Below are 28,000 nucleotides of genomic sequence, written 5' to 3'. Positions count from 1 at the left end.
CACTCCTGGCTTACAGTTGTTATAGCAATGCTGGGAAGTGTCGTCAAAGGTAGCGTGGTTGGCCTGGAAATGCCATCTCCCTCAGGTGTCCTTGCCCTTTCACTTTGTCTCTGGGACAATGGTGGCAACTGTAAGTTTCCTGAACAGCACCTTCTGCCTCTCCAGAGGTCAATCCCAAGGGTATAACTGGAAGAACTGTAGGATTTACTCAAGCTACATTCAAAATAGTCCTTAAGATTCTGGAGGAAACAAAGAGAAAGAAAACAAAAAGTTGTGAAACTCAGATGTCTAAATAACAGAATTAAATAAGAACCCAAATGATCCAATGGTCACTGAAGAAGGCCTGATTCATTATCTCACAATCAATACGATTCTGAACTTGACATCAGAAGCCTAAGAAACAACAAACAGGATGGATGAGGGCAGGGCCAAGCTGCTTTCTACCTTTTGTACAAACCAAGCAGTTTCATGTTCTTAGAGATCTATAGATTCACAGGCAATGTTTACCAGGAAGTACCATATGGAAGGTTTCATTCTTTTCCATTCTATTTCTCTCCACCCTCTATTTGTTAAATTTGATAAATTGATAATATATTTTAGAAATCAATTTATCATTTTGGCATACACTAATAAACTATAAATAAATATGAAATTGCTTATTTTTAAAGCAGAAAATTATCTGTGTTAAGATATCAGAGTGTGTTCTCTGCACCCAAATCCCGTGGGAGGGAGAGCTAAACCTTCAGAGAGGCAGACAAGCCTGGGAAACCAGAAGAGACTGCTCTCTGCACACACATCTCGGACGCCAGAGGAAAAAGCCAAAGACCATCTGGAACCCTGGTGCACTGAAGCTCCCGGAAGGGGCGGCACAGGTCTTCCTGGTTGCTGCCGCTGCAGAGAGCCCGTGGACAGTACCCCACGAGCGAACTTGAGCCTTGGGACCACAGGTAAGACCAAATTTTCTGCTGCAAGAAAGCTGCCTGGTGAACTCAAGACACAGGCCCACAGGAACAGCTGAAGACCTGTAGAGAGGAAAAACTACACGCCCGAGAGCAGAACACTCTGTCCCCATAACTGACTGAAAGAGAGGAAAACAGGTCTACAGCACTCCTGATACACAGGCTTATAGGACAGTCTAGCCACTGTCAGAAATAGCAGAACAAAGTAACACTAGAGATAATCTGATGGCGAGAGGCAAGCGAAGGAAACCAAGCAACAGAAACCAAGACTACATGGCACCATCGGAGCCCAATTCTCCCATCAAAACAAACATGGAATATCCAAACACACCAGAAAAGCAAGATCTAGTTTCAAAATCATTTTTGATCATGATGCTGGAGGACTTCAAGAAAGACGTGAAGAACTCCCTTAGAGAACAAGTAGAAGCCTACAGAGAAGAATCGCAAAAATGCCTGAAAGAATTCCAGGAAAACATAAATAAACAAGTAGAAGCCCATAGAGAGGAGACACAAAAATCCCTGAAAGAATTCCAGGAAAACATAAATAAAAAAGTAGAAGCCCATAGAGAGGAGACACAAAAATCCCTGAAAGAATTCCAGGAAAACACAATCAAACAGTTGAAGGAATTAAAAATGGAAATAGAAGCAATCAAGAAAGAACACATGGAAACAACCCTGGATATAGAAAACCAAAAGAAGAGACAAGGAGCTGTAGATACAAGCTTCACCAACAGAATACAAGAGATGGAAGAGAGAATCTCAGGAGCAGAAGATTCCATAGAAATCATTGACTCAACTGTCAAAGATAATGTAAAGCGGAAAAAGCTACTGGTCCAAAACATACAGGAAATCCAGGACTCAATGAGAAGATCAAAACTAAGGATAATAGGTATAGAAGAGAGTGAAGACTCCCAGCTCAAAGGACCAGTAAATATCTTCAACAAAATCATAGAAGAAAACTTCCCTAACCTAAAAAAAGAGATACCCATAGACATACAAGAAGCCTACAGAACTCCAAATAGATTGGACCAGAAAAGAAACACCTCCCCTCACATAACTGTCAAAACACCAAACGCACAAAATAAAGAAAGAATATTAAAAGCAGTAAGGGAAAAAGGTCAAGTAACATATAAAGGCAGACCTATCAGAAATACACCAAACTTCTCACCAGAAACTATGAAGGCCAGAAGATCCTGGACTGATGTCATACAGACCCTAAGAGAACACAAATGCCAGCCCAGGTTACTGTATCCAGCAAAACTCTCAATTAACATTGATGGAGAAACCAAGATATTCCATGACAAAACCAAATTTACACAATATCTTTCTACAAATCCAGCACTACAAAGGATAATAAATGGTAAAGCCCAACATAAGGAGGCAAGCTATACCCTAGAAGAACCAAGAAACTAATCGTCTTGGCAACAAAACAAAGAGATGAAAGCACACAAACATAACCTCACATCCAAATATGAATATAACAGGAAGCAATAATCACTATTCCTTAATATCTCTCAATATCAATGGCCTCAACTCCCCAATAAAAAGACATAGATTAACAAACTGGATACGCAACGAGGACCCTGCATTCTGCTGCCTACAGGAAACACACCTCAGAGACAAAGACAGACACTACCTCAGAGTGAAAGGCTGAAAAACAACTTTCCAAGCAAATGGTCAGAAGAAGCAAGCTGGAGTAGCCAATCTAATATCAAATAAAATCAATTTCCAACTAAAAGTCATCAAAAAAGATAAGGAAGGACACTTCATATTCATCAAAGGAAAAATCCACCAAGATGAACTCTCAATCCTAAATATCTATGCCCCAAATACAAGGGTACATACGTACCCTTTTTACATACGTAAAAGAAACCTTACTAAAGCTCAAAACACACATTGCACCTCACACAATAATAGTGGGAGATTTCAACACCCCACTCTCATCAATGGACAGATCATGGAAACAGAAATTAAACAGTGATGTCGACAGACTAAGAGAAGTCATGAGCCAAATGGACTTAACGGATATTTATAGAACATTCTATCCTAAAGCAAAAGGATATAACTTCTTCTCAGCTCCTCATGGTACTTTCTCCAAAATTGACCATATAATTGGTCAAAAAACGGGCCTCAACAGGTACAGAAAGATAGAAATAATCCCATGCGTGCTATCGGACCACCACGGCCTAAAACTGGTCTTCAATAACAATAAGGGAAGAATGCCCACATATACGTGGAAATTGAACAATGCTCTACTCAATGATAACCTGGTCAAGGAAGAAATAAAGAAAGAAATTAAAAACTTTTTAGAATTTAATGAAAATGAAGGTACAACATACCCAAACTTATGGGACACAATGAAAGCTGTGCTAAGAGGAAAACTCATAGCGCTGAGGGCCTGCAGAAAGAAACAGGAAAGAGCATATGTCAGCAGCTTGACAGCACACCTAAAAGCTCTAGAACAAAAAGAAGCAAATACACCCAGGAGGAGTAGAAGGCAGGAAATAATCAAACTCAGAGCTGAAATCAACCAAGTAGAAACAAAAAGGACCATAGAAAGAATCAACAGAACCAAAAGTTGGTTCTTTGAGAAAATCAACAAGATAGATAAACTCTTAGCCAGACTAACGAGAGGACACAGACAGTGCGTCCAAATTAACAAAATCAGAAATGAAAAGGGAGACATAACTACAGATTCAGAGGAAATTCAAAAAATCATCAGATCTTACTATAAAAACCTACATTCAACAAAACTTGAAAATCTTCAGGAAATGGACAATTTCCTAGACAGATACCAGGTATCGAAGTTAAATCAGGAACAGATAAACCAGTTAAACAACCCCATAACTCCTAAGGAAATAGAAGCAGTCATTAAAGGTCTCCCAACCAAAAAGAGCCCAGGTCCAGATGGGTGTAGTGCAGAATTCTATCAAACCTTCATAGAAGACCTCATACCAATATTATCCAAACTATTCCACAAAATTGAAACAGATGGAGCCCTACCGAATTCCTTCTACAAAGCCACAATTACTCTTATACCTAAACCACACAAAGACACAACAAAGAAAGAGAACTTCAGACCAATTTCCCTTATGAATATCGACGCAAAAATACTCAATAAAATTCTGGCAAACCGAATTCAAGAGCACATCAAAACAATCATCCACCATGATCAAGTAGGCTTCATCCCAAGCATGCAGGGATGGTTTAATATACGGAAAACCATCAACGTGATCCATTATATAAACAAACTGAAACAACAGAACCACATGATCATTTCATTAGATGCTGAGAAAGCATTTGACAAAATTCTACACCCATTCATGATAAAAGTCCTGGAAAGAATAGGAATTCAAGGCCCATACCTAAACATAGTAAAAGCCATATACAGCAAACCAGTTGCTAACATTAAACTAAATGGAGAGAAACTTGAAGCAATCCTACTAAAATCAGGGACTAGACAAGGCTCCCCACTCTCTCCCTACTTACTCAATATAGTTCTTGAAGTTCTAGCCAGAGTAATCAGACAACAAAAGGAGATCAAGGGGATACAGATCGGAAAAGAAGAGGTCAAAATATCACTATTTGCAGATGACATGATAGTATATTTAAGTGATCCCAAAAGTTCCACCAGAGAACTACTAAAGCTGATAAACAACTTCAGCAAAGTGGCTGGGTATAAAATTAACTCAAATAAATCAGTTGCCTTCCTCTATACAAAAGAGAAACAAGCCGAGAAAGAAATTAGGGAAACGACACCCTTCATAATAGACCCAAATAATATAAAGTACCTCGGTGTGACTTTAACCAAGCAAGTAAAAGATCTGTACAATAAGAACTTCAAGACACTGAGGAAAGAAATTGAAGAAGACCTCAGAAGATGGAAAGATCTCCCATGCTCATGGATTGGCAGGATTAATATAGTAAAAATGGCCATTTTCCCAAAAGCAATCTACACATTCAATGCAATCCCCATCAAAATACCAATCCAATTCTTCAAAGAGTTAGACAGAACAATTTGCAAATTCATCTGGAATAAAAAAAAAACCCAGGATAGCTAAAGCTATCCTCAACAATAAAAGGACTTCAGGGGGAATCACTATCCCTGAACTCAAGCAGTATTACAGAGCAATAGTGATAAAAACTGCATGGTATTGGTACAGAGACAGACAGATAGACCAATGGAATAGAATTGAAGACCCAGAAATGAACCCACACACCTATGGTCACTTGATTTTTGACAAAGGAGCCAAAACCATCCAATGGAAAAAAGATAGCATTTTCAGCAAATGGTGCTGGTTCAACTGGAGGGCAACATGTAGAAGAATGCAGATCGATCCATGCTTATCACCCTGTACAAAGCTTAAGTCCAAGTGGATCAAGGACCTCCACATCAAACCAGACACACTCAAACTAATAGAAGAAAAACTAGGGAAGCATCTGGAACACATGGGCACTGGAAAAAATTTCCTGAAAAAAACACCAATGGCTTAAGCTCTAAGATCAAGAATCGACAAATGGGATCTCATAAAACTGCAAAGCTTCTGTAAGGCAAAGGACACTGTGGTTAGGACAAAACGGCAACCAACAGATTGGGAAAAGATCTTTACCAATCCTACAACAGATAGAGGCCTTATATCCAAAATATACAAAGAACTCAAGAAGTTAGACCGCAGGGAAACAAATAACCCTATTAAAAAATGGGGTTCAGAGCTAAACAAAGAATTCACAGCTGAGGAATGCCGAATGGCTGAGAAACACCTAAAGAAATGTTCAACATCTTTAGTCATAAGGGAAATGCAAATCAAAACAACCCTGAGATTTCACCTCACACCAGTGCGATTGGCTAAGATCAAAAACTCAGGTGACAGCAGATGCTGGCGAGGATGTGGAGAAAGAGGAACACTCCTCCATTGTTGGTGGGATTGCAGACTGGTAAAACCATTCTGGAAATCAGTCTGGAGGTTCCTCAGAAAATTGGACATTGAACTGCCTGAGGATCCAGCTATACCTCTCTTGGGCATATACCCAAAAGATGCCTCAACATATAAAAGAGACACGTGCTCCACTATGTTCATCGCAGCCTTATTTATAATAGCCAGAAAATGGAAAGAACCCAGATGCCCTTCAACAGAGGAATGGATACAGAAAATGTGGTACATCTACACAATGGAATATTACTCAGCTATCAAAAACAACGAGTCTATGAAATTCGTAGGCAAATGGTTGGAACTGGAAAATATCATCCTGAGTGAGCTAACCCAATCACAGAAAGACATACATGGTATGCACTCATTGATAAGTGGCTATTAGCCCAAATGCTTGAATTACCCTAGATCCCTAGAACAAACGAAACTCAAGACGGATGATCAAAATGTGAATGCTTCACTCCTTCTTTAAATGAGGAAAAAGAATACCCTTGGCTGGGAAGGGAGAGGCAAAGATTAAAACAGAGACTGAAGGAACACCCATTCAGAGCCTGCCCCACAGGTGGCCCATACATATACAGCCACCCAATTGGACAAGATGGATGAAGCAAAGAAGTGCAGACCGACAGGAGCCGGATGTAGATCGCTCCTGAGAGACACAGCCAGAATACAGCAAATACAGAGGCGAATGCCAGCAGCAAACCACTGAACTGAGAATAGGTCCCCCGTTGAAGGAATCAGAGAAAGAACTGGAAGAGCTTGAAGGGGCTCGAGACCCCAAAAGTACAACAATGTCAAGCAACCAGAGCTTCCAGGGACTAAGCCACTACCTAAAGACTATATATGGACTGACCCTGGACTCTGACCCCATAGGTAGCAATGAATATCCTAGTAAGAGCACCAGTGGAAGGGGAAGCCCTGGGTCCTGCTAAGACTGAACCCCCAGTGAACTAGACTATGGGGGGAGGGCGGCAATGGGGGGAGGTTTGGGAGGGGAACACCCATAAGGAAGGGGAGGGGGAGGGGTATTTTGCCCGGAAACCGGGAAAGGGAATAACACTTGAAATGTATATAAGAAATACTCAAGTTAATAAAAAAAAATGTTTTAAAAAAAATGTGAATGCTTCACTCCTTCTTTAAAAGGGGAACAAGAATACTCTTGGCAGGGAATAGAGAGGCAAAGATTAAGACAGACACAGAAGGAACACCCATTCAGAGCCTGCTCCACATGTGGCCCATACATATACAGCCACCCAATTAGACAAGATGGATGAAGCAAAGAAGTGCAGGCCGACAGGAGCCGGATGTAGATCGCTCCTGAGAGACACAGCCAGAATACAGCAAATACAGAGGCGAATGGCAGCAGCAAACCACTGAACTGAGAATAGGACCCCCGTTGAAGGAATCAGAGAAAGAACTGGAAGAGCTTGAAGGGGCTCGAGATCCCATATGTACAACAATGCCAAGCAACCAGAGCTTCCAGGGACTAAGCCACTACCTAAAGACTATACATGGACTGACCCTGGACTCTGACCTCATAGGTAGCAATGAATATCCTAGTAAGAGCACCAGTGGAAGGGGAAGTCGTGGGTCCTGCCAAGACTGAACCCCCAGTGAACTAGATTGTTGGGGGGAGGGCGGCAATGGGGGGAGGATGGGGAGGGGAATACCCATAAAGAAGGGGAGGGGGAGGGATTAGGGGGATGTTTGCCCGGAAGCCGGGAAAGGGAATAACACTCGAAATGTATATAAGAAATACTCAAGTTAATATTTTTAAAAAAAGGTTTTGATTAGTTTGGTCGCAAAAAATAAGTTTTAATGACTTGTTGAACTACAAGATGACCACAATTATTAATAAATATATGTGGCATGAAAAAAAAAGATATCAGAGTGTTAGTAATAAGCGTTGGCTGGTTGTCACTGTTCATATATATAAATGTCATGGCTGGTAACATTGCTGTTTTGTTATTACTAAAGTATTCAAGAGTCCAGAGATAAAAGAGATGGATATTATGAAATCTTGAAGAGCCCTATTCAAGTCCATACCTAATACCGACGTGAATGGAATTCAAGTGTCAGGACAAAAACATTATGACAACGAGGAAGAGTCACTCATGCTTCCCATGTCTCTGGGTGATGGTTCCTGGTACATGTGGGAGTGGACATCCCAAGTGGGTGTCTGCCGGGTGCACTGTCTTTATGAACCCAAAGCAGAAGTTGCTGGCACATGCAGAAGCCTCTGAGATCAACCAGTATTCCCAAAGCTTTGACTTTTACCCTTGACATGTATCTCAACTGACTAATGAGGATCTCAACATCTGGACAAGGCTGCTCAGCCGATGATTATTCCGTTGTTCTGAAAATACAGCTTACACCGGAATAATCACAGAAGAGGACACAAAGTCCACTGAAGCTTGAGTTACAGGTGGCTGTGAGTGTCATGAGTGGTGGAAGCAAACTTGGATCCTGTCTGGAAGAAGAGCAAGCATTCTTAGCCAACAGCCGTAACTCCAGTCTCTTCAGTCTCTTATATTTTACCTTAAAATAAGGTCTTACTGAGCTACCAAGGCTACTCTTGAACTCAGTGCAAAGTCCAGGCTGGCCTTTAACTTGTCCTGCCCCAACCTCTTGAGTGTTTGAGATTTCAGGCTCTTGGCATCAGAGTCAATGGATAGAGCCATTTTCCAATAACAGAAATCTGGGCAAGAAAAGACGGGGCAATTTTCAGGAGCTCCACCACGTGCTTAGAAATAACTATATTTTCTTATATTTGACATATAATTTTGAAATACCATCTATTTAAAATTCAATATAAGCACTGCTTGGTGATAGGAAATTGACACAATCTAGAATCTTTCAGAGTTGGAGTAACCTAGAATATACAAGGATCAGGTTTAATGCTTAATAATTAGTTGTGTACATGGTAGGTCTAGTACTTACTGCATCTTGGGGATGTGGTGTGTGTGTCTGCGACTGTGTGTGTGTATGTGTGTGTGTGTGAGTGAGTGAGAGAGAGAGAGAGAGAGACAGAGAGAGAGACAGAGACAGAGACAGAGAGACAGAGAGAGAGAGAGAGAGCTTAGAGACAGAGGAAAACATTTGATATATACTTCCTTCTTTAAAATGCTTAAAAACTTCTTGAAGAGACATGGGAAATACAAGATCTTAGCACAGATTAAATATGCACCTATAAGAATAAACTGAAGGTTAGAAATTATATGTCAAGTATCATATATGAATGTAAAGAAAAAAAATCAAAGTTTTCTAGAAGACAAAGCCTCAAATTAATAAACACTGTCCAAAGTAATGAAATGAAATGTCCACAGTTCAGCACTCAGTTGAACTGCTAGACAGCTGGGCTTCCTGATTAAGTGTTGAATTCATTTTTCTCTTTTAGAAAAAGGAAACATTAGTAACCATGTGTCAGTAGTTCTGACTTGATTTTGAAATGAGCCAAAGACACAAATTAGTCCCTTGCCCTCTGCTCTGAAGGCTTTGCCAATTTAGGTGCCTATACTAGCTTTGTACTTTAGCAATTATGCTGGCAAGAATAATGACTTTTAAACAAGTAATTATTCAGGAATATGAGGAGAATCCAAAAGTGGTTATTTCTTCAAGCACTATTCAGGCATAAGGTGAATTTAGGAAAGTATGAATTTAGAAAAGTAACAAAATTGTGATTACCAGAAATAACCTTAAAATTAATGTTTCTTCCCCCAAAGAAACTTGGTTTATGAGTAGCATGAAGCTGATCGGAATTATGATAACTGAAAATAGGAAAATCAGACACAATTAACAAGTTCATCAATTGAGAAACAACCAATTTCAATTTTGAGGCTGTTAGTAGTTTGGGTAGAGAAGCAGTCTATAAATGTGAGTGCAGAATTTGGGGAATTGCAAATAGCTCTGAAAATAATTATGAGGGTCCTAAAAGTATTAGTGTTTTCAGGATTTGATTTGGTTTCTGAAAAGCTGTTTTGCATGTTCTTTTATGGTGATCTGTTTCACACTCACCAAGGGCTTCTGAAATACATTGTTTTAATTCAAGGAATGACTTCAAAATAGTAAACTTTAACTTGTTGGTAAGTTAGCATGAAACTGTAACTGGGGTATTAGTGTGAACGTTTGCCTTTTGGTTCTATTACATATATGTAGGTGTGTGTGTGTGTGTGTGTGTGTGTAAGAAAGAGACAAACAGACACACAGACACACAAACAAATGGATACACAGACACATGGAGAAAGAAAGGGGTGCATGACATAGATACATACACATTGAACTGTGTGTCTTACACACTTTATATCTATGTCTAAGTGAAGTTATTATCTTTCCCTCTTCTTTCACACATATGCATATTTCCAGGTTCTTCTTAGTGTTCATTCATATTTCTCTTTCCTCCTCCTATGACCTGAGGCTCCCTTCTACCTTTTAGTCTCTTTAATCATAATTAATCACAAGTTAAGTTCTTAGATTGCACACAATTACAGGTTACCTCTATAAGTCACATTTCGAATACAAAGCAGTGAACACATACACTTGTGAACACTTAAGACTTGGGTCTTACTGTAACCTGTTGAAGATCTAATGCATGTTGAGTGCATAGAGACTGACTACAGTTATTCATACATGCCTTCCCACAGCCCCAAGCAGAATGTCTTTCCCGAAGTAAAGGTCTTTTCACTTGTTCCCCTTACCAAAAATTCTTCCCCAATATCTTTACAGCACACGCCCTCACTGCTTACATAAATTCACTGCCCTGTGGGGACACACAATCATTTTTTGCTTCTCCAATCGATTTCTATATAGCCCTTAAAACAACTGGGATTGTTTTATAATTTATTAACTTATTTCCACTTTCCCTCAGTAGAACAAGGCCACAGTGTGCTATTTATTGCTGAATTTTCTTCTAGAACTTGGAGCTGTATTTGATACACGTTGCGTATATAGTGTATATTTGGCATTGGGTAGATATTTAAATCATCGAATAAAAAGTTGATGAGTTAAAATAAATTAAAATACAATAAACTATATCTGACTTGGGGCAGAGGCTTAATTTAAGGGTGCAGAACATAAAAATTAATTTCTGTTGTTTCAGTGAAACAGGAGAGCCTGGGAAACAAACAACATTGTCTGTGCTGTGGTTGGGAGGTTGAATGGAAGAGGAGAGTGCTAGCTTGGTGCTGAACTTCCCAAACAAGATCAGCTTGAAATTTCAATATGTGTTGTTTAAATTTTCTAGGAGTCATAAAGAGTTCAAGGAAATAGAAATTGTCTTTAACAAACCAATTTACTAAATATATCTAAAGTATTGCCATTTTAATATGTATCTTATAATTATGAATATTGCTCTATTTTAACCTTTAAAATAAACCAGAATGTTAAGAATAAATCAAAATGGCATATAAACTGTATTAAGAGGCAACATTAAATCTATTTTTAGGAAAAAAAAAGTTTCCCTTCCAGAATTTTCCCCATTGACATTCTAAGCACAGCACAGCAATTTAAGCACAACTGTTCATCATTGGTGTAGGAAATCAGATGTAAAAGGCAAATTATGTGTGACTGAGAGTCAAAGGCCTGGGAAAAGGAGCCCTAAAGCACAGGAGGGGCTGCTGGAAAGGACAGCATGTGAGGAAGCCAACACTACCCACCTCTCATTCCCTTTATGGTGTAACAGACTTGAATATGGAGTTCCCTACTCAGGACACATGTGTTGTAGTTAAAAGAAGAGTAAGAATGGAGAGACATCGGAAACACTGGGCAATCCCTTAAGCTACGACTTTTACATTAAGTAGAAAAAAAATCTTGTATAGGATTTCCTTCTGTCTTTAAAATATGAATTCAAGCTGGGCAGTGGTGGCACAAATCTTTAATCCCAGCACTTGGGAGGCAGAGGCAGATGGATCTGAGTTCAAGGCCAGTCTGATCCATAGAGTGAGTTCTAGTACAGCTAGGGCTACACTGAAAAACATGTCCCCAAAAAACAGGGGGAAAAGGAAGGAAGGAAGGGAGAAAAGGAAGAAAGAAGGAAAAGGAAGTAAAGAAAAAAATAGGAGCAAAGGCAAAACAGTCACAAGACAACAGCAAACTCCATGTTCTTCTGGCTTCTCACAGAAAGCAAACAATTTCACTTATGTTTCTTCTTTCCTCTTCCTCCTTTTTGCACATCTGATTAGTGATGTATAATTTTATATCAGTTCTAAGGAATAATTGAGCAAGGTCTGTGCAACAAAAGATGCACCAACAAAGGAACGATAAATTGAAGGCAAGAAAATAAATACTGGCAGCTGACCAGAACCAAAGTTATGAAGACTGTATGCTTACAGACTTCACATGAGAGTCAGTCAGGCTTCTCAACCATAATGGACATTCTGGGATCTTTTTGAAACAGCACAATTAACAGTTCTGAGATGTGCCCTGAAGCACTGCATTTCTGACAGACATCGAGGTGGGGCTCATGAGCTGGCCTGAGGAGCACCCGTGAGCCTAGTATGTGTGACACAACCTTCTTGGTGCTAATGACTCTGACATGGGAAGTGATTTTCAGGAGTTTGCTGCACCCAGATAACAGTATGGGGACACAATTAATGGTGGAGGCTGGAACATTGTGGAAGGTCAACCCAACTACAAGTGGCAAAAAGAGAATTATTCCTGCTATCCATTTCACAGAATGCTGGGTCAGGTATTAGTGATGTTTTTGACATCAGAACTTAAGTTCACAGAGCGATGGCATGAGACACCTTCTATGCTTTTGCGTAGAGGCTTTACTTATTGACCAGAGTGCAGAAAGGGGGCAGCTGTCCCTGCCAGTCCATGCCACTACTTACATCATCTGCAGTCACGGCCATCACACTCCTACTTTTCTTCATTATAGATGTGGCAAACAGCTCCTCTGGAGATGTCTGCTGTTTGCTGCAGCTTTGCTGACTGCAGACTAGACCTACAGGGGAAAAAAATCACACATGAAAGGTCAGCTCTGTTTCCATAGTTAAGTAAAAATATGATACATTTCTTCAACTAACACATGATATATATATGTATGTGTAAATACATATACATATATATATATGGAAAAAGAGAGAGAGAGAGAGAGAGAGAGAGAGAGAGAGAGCATGTATACAAGCCAGTACCACAGTTTAGCAAGCCAATTAAACTTTACATTCTGAAAAGGGAGACTAAAAAAGGAAGCCAAGAAAATAGCACAAAGATAGGAGAAGAGAATAAGAATAGGAGTTGATAATTATGCTCTCAGGTAACTGATAACCTGGAAGAATATGAAAACATTACAGACCAGATAGGGCATATACACCTGTAATCCCAGCACTCAAAGGCTAAAGCAGGAAGATCTAGGCCAGCCTGAACTGCAAAGCAAAGCCTTGTCTCAAAATATTATTAACAATAATATATATTTGTATGAGTCTTTGTAATTCAAAAAGTACTTTTCCACAAAGTATTTCATACTATTACTATAAAGTATAGACCACTATTACCATGTTTTCAGGGTTGGGAATATAGCTTGGTGGTAAAGTGCTTGCCTAGCAAGCACTAGTCTGGCCTTAGGCGCAATACCCAGAACTGAGAAAGGGGTGAAGGAGGAGAGAAAGGAGAAAAAGGGAGAGGTGTGGAGGAGAAAAGAGCAGGGAAGAAAGGATCTGCTCATGTCTTTTTGCCTAATGAGACAACAAAGGGTCAGAAAAATTATTTAGCTTAAATGAAATAGTAAAAGCAAGTAAGATATAGAATTTAAAGAATATGACTCCTTGGTATTTAAAAAACAAAAATAAACCAACTAACAAACAAAACCAGCAACCCAATACAGACAAGGCACAGGAGGAAATGTCCACTTAAGACTTAAGGGAAGACAATGTAATCTCAGTCTTTACCACCAGTTCCACTTCTCACATGGAAATCACACAAGCAATACTTGTCATAGGCAACTTCAGCAATCAGTACTTGGAAAGAGTGAGATTTCCTGGCTTACGTCACATCCGGTCATTTGTGGTAGACATGTTTCAGTTGATGATAATTATCTTAGGTAGGTCAGTGGAAGGAACACAGAACCCCTCTAACATCAACATTTAAGGATATACCTTGTTCTATAAGCTCCAGAGGAAAAGCAGCCACTGACTTATGAAGACTTCTGAAACTCACAAAATTAAAGTCCCACCTCACAAGAGATGACAAGAGAATACAAGGAATTCTGAGTCTGCAGAACTTAACTGGAAGCAGATGTGATCAGAAAATAGAACCCAGAAAGTGTCCATTATAGGCCCTGGCTTCAAAACGCCATACATTGTTGCTGAGCTCAAGGACCCCTGCTGGGTTTTCACTCGATATATTTCATCTCTTAAAATATGCTTCACATGAAAATGTGGCTTCTCCTCTGTGAAGATATACATAGATTAAAAGCTCTATGGGACTGCAGCTGCCTGAGTAGGCATTGAGTAGTGGTATCTTACAGTCACCCAGGAAACTAGGGTTGAATTCCTACAGCATAATTTGACTACATTATGCAGGAGTTAGCAATGACACAGTGCTGATAGGAAGTGGGGGAAGAGCTTTGCCTTTGTAGGAAAACCCTACAGACACATAGGTGTTTGATTCAATATACTGAAGGAAAGAATTCTCTGTGTCTACAGCAATAATTACAAACACGATGTTCTCATACTGACCAGACAGGAGCAAGCAGAAGAAAAAAGTTTTGATTGTAAGGCAGCTTGAAGCTGAATGAAAGTAGGCAGGTAAAGATCTCAAATCACTGAGTTTCAGTCAGTCTGACAGTCCTATAATGCTTACCTAAAATAAATGAAAGCCTCATATTCCTACATGAAAACATCAGTTAAGTGTGGGCCTACATGCAGTATAAAGGAGTTGTTCATACTCAGTAAGTCTGAGTCTGTGAGAAAAATTAACATAGCTAAAATCGCAACAGTGGGAACTGGCTAAGAGGTACAGGGGTCTTGTTGCTATTGCATGATGACAAAAGCATGTTTAATGGAGAGAGTAGAGAACAATATAGTTTTAGAAATGTAAAAAAACAGCACCATGATATATAAAAAATAAATAGATACATAGATATGAAGATGACAGGCTGATTGATAGGTAGATAAATAGACAGATAATAGAAACATGATAAACAAGGTAGATAGATGAAACACAGAAGATCAATAGATGACAGATGATTATCAAAATGAGTATTTGATTAATAAGATTAGGTATATAGATAATAAGCCTGAATTTGATATGTCAAGATTGTAACATATATCGTAGGAAATGTGATTTAAAAAAACAAACCTTTACAGATAGAATGATAAAATGCTTCGGGAAATGTTAAATCTTTCTGAGGAGCAAGAGTACTTTTGTCAGGCTTTCACTATGGAAATAAATTTTATGTATTTGAATTATTTAAATGTTAGAGCTTACAGCACCAATTCATGTACCTTTCAAAATGAACTCATCCTAGCAAGGAAAAAGCAAGATTGCAAATTACAGGGCAGTTTACCAAATTATTTTATAAAAAAGCCAACATTTTTTAAAGGCAAGCAGGAGAGACACGTTTTGTGCTCCCACCTGACTGTCCCTCTTCCCTTTCTCATTCAGGAAGGATGCTCTGCAGGGATGGTGTCTGTGGTCCCTCTGGACTTACAGCTCGGGGATGACTTCAGCCTATGGAACACAGTTGCAGAAATAGACACTGGAGGGCAGGAAGAAGTAGAGATTCTTCTATGTTGGCCACAGTGCAGTGATGGCCATAGAATCTGCTCTAGACCTCAGAAAGGCAGAACTGGAAGCAACTTCCCACTGTTGCTACTTTCAAAGTAGCCCACTGACCTTGGTTAGAAGTCTGAACCCTGACATCTTTTGCAAATAGTATCTCAATTATCTCTCTTATACTTCCTTTGGGAGTAAAGGGTCCAGACTGATAAGATTTGCTCTCCAAACTTTACATGGGCTGGGAACATTTTATCCCTCCTGTCCCCTTGTGCCTAGCACAGTGCCTAGAATAAATTATCACTCTGTGTCTATAAACAGGCTCTCCACAAATATTTGCTCATCTATGAGCAAATCTATGTCTACGGTGATTTTAGTTCTCTGGGAATGCCTCAGGAGGTTTGTCTCATGTTGCTTTCAGGAAGTAGGAATGATTTCCCGTCCTCACTCATGAAGAGTGATTTTGATTCTGTCCTGGATTTTGAGAACTATAACTATAGAAATAACATGAAGTATATAGTAATCTGTTTATTGAGATGCAAATATTATAATGAAAGAATAATCTCAAATGAAGATAATGCAGCCTGTCAGTCATACTTGCTTTAAATCTGAGGCATGTTAAAATTTCAGTATCTTTCTAAATCACCTGCTTTTGTTATTGTACCAGTAAATGTATTAGAACAATCAAAATTGATCCCTTTAATGTTCACTTACAATATTGACCAAAATAAAAACATGAAGTATCACTTCAAGTGCTCCACTTTGAAATGCCGTTAGCAGGATCCAGCCAGTTTATAATGAGAAGTGAAAAGGCTTGCTGATGCTTATTTAGACATTGTTAGCAATATGTATCAATAGCAAGGAACAATGACTTTCACTGTTACCTGAAGCTGGGAATCATATTTGCTATATAGCTATGGGGTAGAGGCTTCAACTGCCTCCCATTTAGGCTGACAGGGTTTAAAGATGAGTGCATGTAATTGTACTTTGATTGTTTTGATTCCAGGTGCCTTCTCTTATGTCCATCCCACTCTATCATCTTCCTCTTCTCCTATAGTCCTTGGCAAGGGTGATGGCACATACGTGCAATCTCAGCCAGCAACTGGAAGGTGAAGCCAGGGGAATCAATAATTCAAGGCCAGTCTCAGGTACATACCAAGTTCAAGGCAGGCCAACCTAGGCTACATCACAAACCCCTGTCTCAACAGGAAAAAACTAAATAAACCTAACGTACTCCTAAGAATTCACAGGATGATGGCTAAAACTTTTCTACTTGTGAAAAATGTTAAAATAACTTCTCTGTATAGTTCACCGTTTTAAAAGTCCTTTAAAACTTGTATATGTTCTTCACAGCATTCTGCGAGCTACAAGAAATGAGGTATTATTTGCATAACTGGCCTTTCTCCTGGGCTTTTTCTCTACAGGGGCTCAAAGGGCACAGAAAGGAAAGGAGTGCTGCCTTCCGAGCAGCCCTGTGACTTTTACTTTGGAAGGTTAGTTATTGCAATGAGGATGAGGAATGACTGGTATTTGGGTAGACAATGACAGTCATTTCAAAAGCCCACACCATGGTCACACTTGACCAAGCCATACAGAAATGAGAGATGAAGGTGCTATGTAGGGTTCACACAAATAGAACTTTCCCCAGCTTAATCTTTGATTCTGGAAATGATAAGCAATAAGATTTTGCTTCTGTTGTTGGCTTATGTAACCTTCTAAATGTTGGTTGGCACTGATGAAAATGAATTGATTTTAATTTTACCCTGATACTGTTTTCCAAGTACAATGTCAAATCTATTTTCTGTCCCCAAATAAAGCTCGCTGAGTCTATAAGCCCAGCTTGTTGCTTTCCCTCACACCTCTCCTTTCTCCAGCTCAGCAGCTGGCGTGTAGAACTTACAGTGACAAGAGAGATGTCCTTCACCAACCCCTGACTCCACTCTTATACATGGTGACAGAGCAGAATTAAAGACAAGGGCAAAAGTCCTCTTTAACCCCTTAATAGGGCCCATGACTGCAATTTTCCTTTAAGTGCCACTGCTTTCCTGACTGGCTCTTCTCTGAGATTGAGCAAGAGCTTTTGCACCATGAAGAAATGACATCTCATTTTCTCAATCCTCATTTCAAAATCTTACTGGTTCATTTTAAAGCCTTGCTGGCACATTCTCTTTGCCTCAGAGTCTAACAGCATGATAGTGTAAGTACCAGCCTTGATTTAACCCAAGATAGGAGCTAAAGAGGTAATCTTCTTTGCAACTATTCCATGATTCCCCTCTCTCTTCCCTCTCTCCTCAGTCTCTCATTTCCTCACTCAAGAGTGCAGTAATGGAGCAATCAGAAAGTCTTCTGTATACATGTCCAATGAAGAAATAAGATATACCAGGCTTAAAGCAGCATCTTTCAGTTTCAAGCAGAACACTATAAACTCTCCTATGTGAATCTAGGCTCAGACATCACAGACCACATATCAGAGATTCTCTTCATAGCTGGCTGCCTTTAGACCCTGGAATGGGGCTTACTGATAGAAAACTAGAAGAGATATGTAGATAAGTAACTACTTCCTTCTCCCTTGAGCACCCTCTAGATGGGTGTAGAGTCAATCCTATGACATCTGTCATCAGAAATCTGGTGACCAGAGTCTGGTTCAGAGCCACGTTTTGATGAGCCCCTCCTAGATTCTCCACGCACCATCTGCTTTCTTCCCTTAAGAAGTTAGTTTCTTCTTGTAGCTAGCAAAACTTTGAGCAATCTAGTAGATCCTCAATGTTTTCGCTATCTAAAAGCTTTATAATCAGTATATTGCATTAAACCCTTTTATTTTGATAGCTGGAAAATAGTTTCCTTCACTTTACTGAAGACACCTCTGCACCCCTATCTAGACATGATGGTTCATTTTCAGTAGACCAGTAACTCACATCTCCAGCAGTTCTTTACATTCCTTCCCACCCACCCAGAGTGTGTTTAGAAGAGAGTTAAGGGATTGCCAGAGTGATGGCTGGCATCAGCAGTCACTGGACCAGAGAGATGTCCCAGACTACATTTGTGTGTGTGTGTGTGTGTGTGTGTGTGTGTGTGTGTGTATGTGTGTATATACACACATATGATGTGGAATGTCTTAGTGTTTCAGTTGCTATGACTCCTTCTAACTTAATGCCCTACTCAGCAGTGTTTATAACATCGATAGAGGAGATTATTTCCTTATGACATAAGAGCAGTAGATAAGAAAGCAAGGGCATGAATTTCTGTTATTTCTTAATTCAGAAAACTAATAATAATAATAATAATAATAATAATAATAAAAAAAAAATTAAAAATAAAAATTAAATTAAAGCCTTAGCTTTATAAAATAACTGGCAGTAGTCTTGTGCAAACAATATTTTTTAGTTGGGGCTGATATCTAACAAATATGAAGGGGAGAAGAAGCAAGGGCACAGAAGACTTGAATACCCGTCTTCACTTCCATCTCTAAGTCCTTCCAGGGATATTTGTGTACTAAACTTAAGGCCCTTGGTCTCAATTGCCAGACTAAAGATTGGAAACACCATAACTATAAAGTTTATTTTTTTCTTTTTTTTTTTTTTTCGGAGCCGGGGACCGAACCCAGGGCCTTGCACTTGCTAGGCAAGCGCTTTACCACTGAGCTAAGTCCCCAACCCCAACTATAAAGTTTATTAATCTCATGGAATCCCCAGCAGCTAGAAAATAAATTCAAACTATAAAACCAGCCCTCGAATAGGAAAGTTTTAGGATAAGTTTGCATTAAAATCCTCCTTCAAGTTTGCATCCACTAGTCATTCTGAAATTATGGTGTCTGATAACTGCTGCTTTCCAGTTCACTATGGTAGAGACAAACAGACAAATGTGCTTGCCCATATGATTGGTTGGTGTGATGTCAGATGAATGGTCATTGTGAGGTGATATCACAGAAATGGTTGGTCTGAGATGATGTCATATTAATGGTCAGTGTGAGATGATGTCATTATTACATAGAATATAAATCCTTGACTTTCTGAGTTTCATACTCCTACTTGAACACTCTTGAGGATAAAGCAAGAGGACTACTGAATATTCAATGCAGTGGGGCTACTGGAAAGTACCAGCCCAGCCAGAGCTATACAGCAAAGCCCTGTCTCAAAATAACAATAAAAAGTTTATGACATTTTACAATGTACGTCTCCTATTTAGAAGTAAGATTTTTTTGGGAAATAAATTCAACTTGTTCAATCAGGAATAACCATCAGGGATTTTTTAGATTAAGCACTAAAAATTATTATGATAAGAATTAAATTTATTAGCTGTGCCTTAGAAAGTTATTAGTAGCAGAAATAACGGCATGCTTTAATGGTGTCTGGAAACAAAGAAGCTATATTAACTGGGGCTCTGGGCAAGCCCATCTCATGAACAAACACTTTAGAGCAAATTCTGCCATAAAGGGTTTTCTTCGTAAATTACTAATCGGGTACAAGCTTGAAATCAATGCCCATGTTGTCATAAAGGAATCTTTAGTACACAGTTTATGTGGATGAATGTTCATTTCCAGGAATAACAGGGGAGAGAGAATGAATCATCGGTCCCATGCTTCTTCTTGCATCAATTATAGTTAATGGATTTCTTAGAGAATTTTCTATGTAGGAAATGCTAAGTAGGAAAGTTTTAAGGGATTGATTTTTTCTCTATTCTTTATGGAAAAAAGCTAGTACCATTTTATATTTTAAAATATTTAATATTTTATATTTTAAAATAATATAATGACAAATTGTCTCTTAGTTTATGCAAGTTGAACCCTGACCCTATTGTTTAGTCAGTTTCCCATTGTGACAGGATGCCTGAGGTAGACAACCTATAAAGAAGAGTTAAGTAGGCTTTCAGCTTTAAAGCTTTCAATCCCACTGTCAGGTGGTCATATTACTTTGAGACTACAGTATCTTAAGACAACATGGCAGGCACTTGATGGAAATGTTAGCCTCACAGTGGTCAGTAAGCAAAAGGAGAAAGGTAAGAACTGAGAACTCAGTCTTCCAGCCATGGGCCTACCTTCAGTGGGATCACATCCTCTAACTGGGTTCTACCTCATAATGATTTTATCATCACCCAGCAGTATCACGGGCCAGACACTAAGCTTTAACACATGTGCCTTTGGGTAAATGGTTCAGATCCAAACTGGAACATTTTGTTCTTTTCCCTCAAGGATTCGTCTCCATCTCACATTGAAATGTGTGTTGTTCAAGCATCTCCCATTGGCCCAAAAGTTTTAACAGTTCTAACATCACTCAAATATCCAAGTCCAAGTTCTCTTCTGACACTCAGGGTGACTCAGCAGGAAGTCCCTCTAAAAACATCTTACATAATTTCAACAAACGGTGGCATGAAACATTTTTCCATTCCAAAAGGGGGAGAGTAAAAATGTAGAAGGAAAGCAGGTCCAAAACTTGGAACATCAAAATGTTACACCTTCTAGCTCAGCGTCTACCATGCAGGGCAGATGATGACAGGACCTGAGTATCCTCTGGGACTGGTCCTGCCTAGTACCTGCGGTTTTTCTCAGGTATTCCCTTTGATTGACATTTCTCACTGTGTGAAAGCACCACTACAGCATCTGTCTCAAACTCAGAGCTTCCACACCACTTTGCCCTGAACTGTTTGTAGAAATGTCCACTCTGTCACACACTCCAGAGCCTCCTAAACCTCCTTTTACAACCTCCATGATCCATGACTCTTACATTCTGTGAGCCCGAGAATCACCATGCCAGCACCATCGGGGGGAGGTCAAGTTCTGCTGCTGCAAGGTCTGTGCTTGCACCACAGCTATGGTGGCCTCTGGATGCCACTAAAGCTTTAAAAATAGAATAAGTAAATAAAATAAAAAGAAAAAGCAGGAAAAAGCTATTTCTTCTGCATCTGTGGAAGCAGCTCACACAAGGACTCGCTTTTCAAAGGAAAGCCTTTGCAGTGAGTTTATACCTTATAGGTTCTGAGCTCGTGCTGGGTAAAATTCTGTAAATTCCTGTGGTACCATCAAGGTATCTCCCAAGCTACACCAGCAAAGTGTGAGACATTTCTTTTTAAGGCTACTAATCATGCTTTTTGTAACTATAACTTTAAATATATTCAGTCATTATATAATATATGTATATATATTTAAAACTGCAAGTTTTTCAAACCTATCAGTTTGCTTTTTCTGTTCCTGATTCTTATGGCTTAAAGTAGCCAGTGATATCCATGCCACCGACACAATTGTGTTGCCTAGAAATTTTTTCTCCATTTCTTGGCCTATCATTTTTAAGTTCAATCTCACACAAACTTTTAGAGCATGCACAAAATGTAAACAAGTTGTCTCCGAAGTTTACATGTGATGGTCTCTATTCCAATACTCATTGGTCTTCATTTCCATCTGAAGCCTCATCAGCACCACCTTCATTGACCATGGGCTTCACAGTATGCTGAGCTCTTGCCAGAACTGCCATGAAAGCCACGTCTAATACTCCAAGCTTTCTTTAGTCTACTTTTCCATAGTTTCCAACTTCTTCCTGTAAACCAATCCAAAGGGCTTCTGAAATTTAGCAGCTGCAATAGCAGTAGTGAGCTGACTTCCTGGTCTTGATTTCCTGTTTAAATTCAGCCACTGTGACAAAATACATGGAAAAAACAGGTTTCCAGGAGGAAAGATTTACTTTGCCTCACAAATCTTTTTAGGCCGTGGTCTCATGATTCTGGTAACCCATGGCAGGAGCTGTATATTTACCTCAGGATGAACAGACAGTAAATGTGAATGGATGGAGTACCAGTTTCCCCTCCCAGGACACAGCTTCTTTTACATACCTCCCCCTGACCAGCCACTACCATTTAAAGGTTCTGCTACTTCGCAATACTATAGGCTGGAAACCAAGTCTTTAAAGTGTGGGCCTTCAGGAGATATTCCAGATCCAAACTCTCACAGCTACAAAACAATGAACAATGTTACTAAAGCTCTCATGGTTTTCACCTCCTGAGTGCCAAAGAGAAGATGTGGTGGAGAAAGGATTGGAGACTTTCTAGCGCTTCCTAAAAAGATCCACGAATGCTCACAGACGAGAAGCCAAATATAACCACTAAGCATCTGCCTGCCCATAAGACAATTTAAATCTAATGCTACTTTCTGAGCCAGTTGGTAATGTTTATAAGTCTATTCAAACTGTTCTAGGGCACCAATAAATGTCACCAACTTTCAACAGAAATATAAGTGGTCAAATGGCATTCATGATGCGAGGCCCACATTTCTATCCAGCACAAACCCTTAGCCCCTCTTTCTCTATCAGTTCCTCATAACATAAAACACAAATGAGATTTCAACAAGTGGCAGAGACTTCTAGGTTCTGAAATACGAAGACAACTGTGGCACAGCCTTTGACCTTAGGAAGCCTGTTGTCTAGTTTGAGAAACAAAGAATAGACGGCTATCTATTTCACGGACCTATGTCCTTGGCATGTGTTAGGATCACAGTACATATGAGAAGCCCTGACAGGAAGAGACAGTGGGCTCATGAGGTGAACAGATGAATGAAGGCCAGCTCTTTCGGCAAACACTGTGAAGGACAGCTTCATCCAGGAGGCTACAGTCCTTAGTACTATGACTGAAGAACAGAGAAAGAATCCTTTCTCCTCCCACGTGTATTTTCTGGAGTTATCCATTCTGTTACATCCCTGGTTTGCATTCTTTATGATTCCCTGTTATATTTTAAGAACAATGAAAACCTTTGGTAAAATAATCAACCACCTTACTCCCTAGAGTCATCTGGTCACTGCTCTCCTCTGTGGCCTCAGTTTCCTCTTCTGACTCCCATTAGCTTCCTCACCATACACTGATCTTTGGTCAGAAACATTTGAAGTTTACCCAGCATGCATTTCTTCTCTTGGAACTCCAATTACACTGAAGTGTTTGCCTGAGTTTCGTCTAACTTGCTTGGTAGTCATTGGTTTTGATGTTGCTTGTTCAGTAAAGCCTTTACTGACCCCATTTCCTGTCACACTTACTTTTTTTATTATTCATAGTCTCTGTCAAAACTGTATACTTACTTTATAGATGGACAATTTTATGCCTCCCAGATACACCTATCAAATGCTGTTGAAAACTGATGCCCTGGCAAGGAAAATATATTGGGATGGATAAATATGAGCATTGTGCTTCTTCCTAGAAGTGCTGGAGGTTTTGTCAAAGGTAGAAATCAGAAGCGTCTAGAAGCTACTAAGAGAGATGACTGGTGAACAACACTGCACAAATACTCAACACTTACCTTCATGATGGGATGCAAGTAGCTTTGTGACAGGCACTGTCATCTCATCCCTAACTGTCTTGTAATTCTCACTATCTGCCACTCTAATTTTAAAGATAAAAAACATTGAAATCCAGAAAGGGCAAATGACTCATCCAAGCTCACTGAGCTAGGGGAAGCTGACAGGTTCACACCAGGCACAAGCTCTACAAACGCAGCTGTTACTTCCTGGGAAAGGAGGACAACGGAAAGCTGGGTCAGGGGTGGTGTGGATGGCAACTGGGAAAATAAGTGGGATTTGAGAGCAAGAAACAAAGCAGATGCTTTAAAATGGAGAGGGAGGGAGGGACTGACGGAAGTGGGGAGTGCCCTTTAGTTTGAGGAGCATTTCGATCTTGTGAACAGCTTCTCTTTCACAAAGTCTCATAGAATTACATTGAACATTTGGGTTATGTATAGAGAAGTACAGAGTAAAACTACAGTACTAGAGTGGAATAATGACTGCCTCTTCCTTCTCTTACATTAATGAAAATTCATATATGTAGTTTCCTTTTGAGCTGGGTCTTTGTTTCAGTATCTAAAGAAAATTTTAAGTTATGCAGAAAACATTATTCCACACATCTAGAGATGCCTGAGTATCGTCCAATTGCCATGTTGTCCACAGGTTAATGAAACGTGAATGGAAAAGAGAGAAATTGGCTAAAGTTTATGCATATTCAAAGCCGCTATCCAATTCTCATTAATTAATTTTTCTGGGGCTGTGGAGATGGCTAAGGTGGTAAAGGTCTAGCTGTTTTGAGGGCCCAAGTATAAGCTTGAGACCTGCAGGTTTGAGGCAGTGACAAGCAGATCCCTGGGGTCACTGGTCAGCCAGCCTAGCTTACATGGCAAGTTCCAGGCGAGTGACAGACTCTGTCTCGAAAACAAAATGGTGTACATCTCCTGAGAAATGATACCCAAGGTCTTTTGTCACACACACACACACACACACACACACACACACACACACACACACACATGCACACAGACACATGCACAAGAACCTAACCACACCTAAACGTACACACTCGCACGCACATCCATATACACATACCTGCCCACACACAAATACATAAAATTTCCATTCTTGGGAATAAGTCTAAAAGGAGAAATTACAACATTCATAATTGCTTTAATTAAGCAAGCTCATAAAATTTCTGTCTTTCTTTCTCAGAAATAAATACATATACTGTGCATGAGAAAAAAAATGACAAAATCATGAAAAAATTTCCCAAAGATCTCACATGAATCAATAACACCATACTTTCTGGTTTAATATAAAAATTAGACATTAACTCTGGCAGTTGTGATTGCCTATAGTAAAGAAGACATCTGATTTGGGGCCAAGCATTCTGTCCTAGCCTTATTTTAAAAAAAAAAAAGAGGAATGTGGATCTCTGTATTCAAATGAACCTAAGGAGCAAAATTAGAAGATGGCTGAAACTCACATGGTAATAACAGAATGATATACATTACTGTTTGAGCAGAGCATCAAAAAGCGCAAGAAACATATTGATTCATGTAGTTTTACATTAAAAACTATTGTTTCAACAGAAATCAACATTGGGGGCATCTCTAGAACATGTCAGAGACTTGGAATGGAGGAAGCTCCAGGGTGTCTATGGGGGCGACTCTAGCTGAGACTCCTAACACTGGGAGATAAGGATCCTGAAGTGGCCACTTCCTATAGACATCCAGGACTCCAAGTGGAGGGATGAGGACAGCAACCCACCCGGCAAAACTTAATGCTTTTAGAGCCAAAATGTTTTCTGCCTACAAGATGTACAGGAACAAAAAACAGAGCAGAGATGGAGGGAGAGAATGGCCAACCAATGACTCCTCCATTTTGAGACCCATCCCATGGGCATGAACCAGTCCCTGATACTGTTAATGATACTCTGCTATGCCTGTAGACAAGAGCCTAGAATAACTGTCCTCTAAGAGAATGCACCAGCAGCCAGTGGAAAGAGATGAAGAGACCCACAGCTAAACATTAGATGGTCATGGGGCAGGGTGTGTGTTTCCTATGGAAGAGCTGGGAGAATGATTGAGGAACCTGAACAGGACAGGGACCAAACAGGAAGACCAAAAAGAGTCAACTAACCTGGACTCTTGGGGACTCCCAAAGAGCAAGCATAAGGGGCTGAATAAATAAATAAAAAAATTTTAAACTACCATGTCTATTTTTACTTTTTAAGATGCAAATAGGACTTTGCTTTAAAGATGGACTTAACATGAGTTTGGCAGCTACCTAATATATTTGATATGCAGGGGATGAAGCGGTGTAAGAGGATGAGATGATCAGCAACCAGAGGGTCTCTCTTTTTATTGTAGAATTTTATTCACTATTTAGTGGAGAGAGGTTCTGCCACTTAAATGGTAAAGCTGAAAACCAGAACAGAATGGTCCACAAAATGGTAACAGTGATGTTCAAGTTTCATTTTCTTAAGAAGCACATGTAACTTCTGCCACAGGTGATCCCTTCGTCACACAGATGGAGCTAGAGTTCTTTAGCTGTTGACTTGTCTTTGTATGACTTTGTCATAACCTGGTTATGAACACAGTAGAACTAAAATTCTGTCAGGCTGGCCTTCAGTCTACAGACTTTTATGTATACAACTGTTAGGTCTAAGTTAAAAGGATGCTTTATCTTGAATTTTGAAAAGTTATTTAAATCTGGAAGCATCCAACCTTAAAAAAAAAAAGAAACCTTCAAAAAACAAAGCCATCCTTTTGAGTTTAAACACTGTTTATTCAAACATTCAGTTATTCATTCAACTGCCTCAAAAAATTCCTTGAGCACTACAAAGAGTCATGTACTGTGTAGACACGGAGGGTGTAATGTTGGAAAGAAACGATTTCTTTCCTCAAAGGCTATAGAGTCCAGTACAGTACAAGATGGAGATAAATAGCTGACAGAATTATTCACAGAAGCCTGTGCAAGATACTATCATACCTCAGGACCCGGGAGGGCCAGGAATGATTTCACAGGAAAGGCAAGTCTACACTGTGCACATCAAGGGAAAAGGAACTTTCCCAGAAGGTTCCAGAAGGTTGTTTTGTATATGAGTAAACAATATCTCTCTAATCTTCAGTTACCAGCAAAAGATTAATTGTTCTTAGTGAGGCATTTGCTCTTTCTAACCTCTTGCTTCTACTAATGAAAAGTAATGGTTTGTTTTCCATACTGCTGCTATAATAATATGTGATCAGTACAAGAAAATGTTCAAGTGTTGAATGCTTTTAGGAATATGGGAGCAGTGATATTTCTGGATGGGCCATGGGCATTTACAGATTCTCTGGTATGAATTCTACTAAATATGAGCCAGTGCTACATGCAGAAGAGCTGTCTGAACCTGGGTTCAGAAGATGCTGGCTTGAGATTCCAGTTATGTCATGCATAACCATGGTGCACTCAGTAATTTACTTGACTCAAAAAAAATACATTTACTGAGCACTACAGAGATCCATGCACTGTGTAGACACTGAGGGTTTACTTGGCACTTTAACACGGTATCCTTATTCATAGAGAGAGATGTTACTATCTATCTTGTAGGGTTATCAAATGACATGGTGAGTGCTGCCTGCCAGGATTTTGTAAGTAGTGGGTCCTCACTGAATAGTTGATCCACTTCCCTCCTAAAAACAGCATTAAAATAACATAATGTGATGCAACTTCTTTTGGGCCTATTTATCCCTGAATTTTCTTAGTAAAAGAGAATGTAACAAATGCTTCCTGATACACAAAGGCGGGCTCCGGGGATCTGGACAGGTAGTCAATGTGAATTTGACAAGGTAAATATTATAATTAGCTTAAAAGCATAAACCATAAAATGAGTAAATAACATAATGTCTGAAGTAACATTAATCTCAAGTCCTTCAGACTACAGCCTATTCATAGATAATTATAAGAATTTTTTAAAATACAAATTACTACCCAACCATAAGGTATTGTCGAATATTCTCCCCCACAATTAATGAATAAGAAGCAATACCTATTTCTCTCTTTTATTGTAAAGCTGAATAATATTACCTGGGCCGTAATGAGTCTTTGGCTTTCTACTTTTTAGATTGTCAATAAAAATAGAACACTAGGACCAGGGAGATTACTCAGT

General features: G+C 39.5%; 1 protein-coding gene across 2 annotated transcripts in view; it reads right to left on the bottom strand.

The window, feature by feature from the left end:
• Positions 1–28,000, bottom strand: part of Pde4b (phosphodiesterase 4B) — a 569,312-nt gene that overhangs the window by 450,267 nt on the left and 91,045 nt on the right. For both annotated transcript variants that reach the window (NM_001398935.1, XM_039109275.2), the window contains exons 2-3: positions 12,715–12,827; positions 1–239 (exon numbers count right to left, since the gene is read on the bottom strand). In NM_001398935.1, the coding sequence (NP_001385864.1) occupies positions 1–239; positions 12,715–12,756 (281 nt within the window). In that variant the 5' untranslated portion in view covers positions 12,757–12,827. The remainder of the gene's footprint in view (positions 240–12,714; positions 12,828–28,000) is intronic.

This window comes from Rattus norvegicus, chromosome 5 (genome assembly GCF_036323735.1).
Source record: "Rattus norvegicus strain BN/NHsdMcwi chromosome 5, GRCr8, whole genome shotgun sequence".
NCBI lineage: Eukaryota > Metazoa > Chordata > Mammalia > Rodentia > Muridae > Rattus > Rattus norvegicus.
Note: the sequence above shows the minus strand (reverse complement) of the source record. Positions and strands in the feature narration are given on the sequence as shown.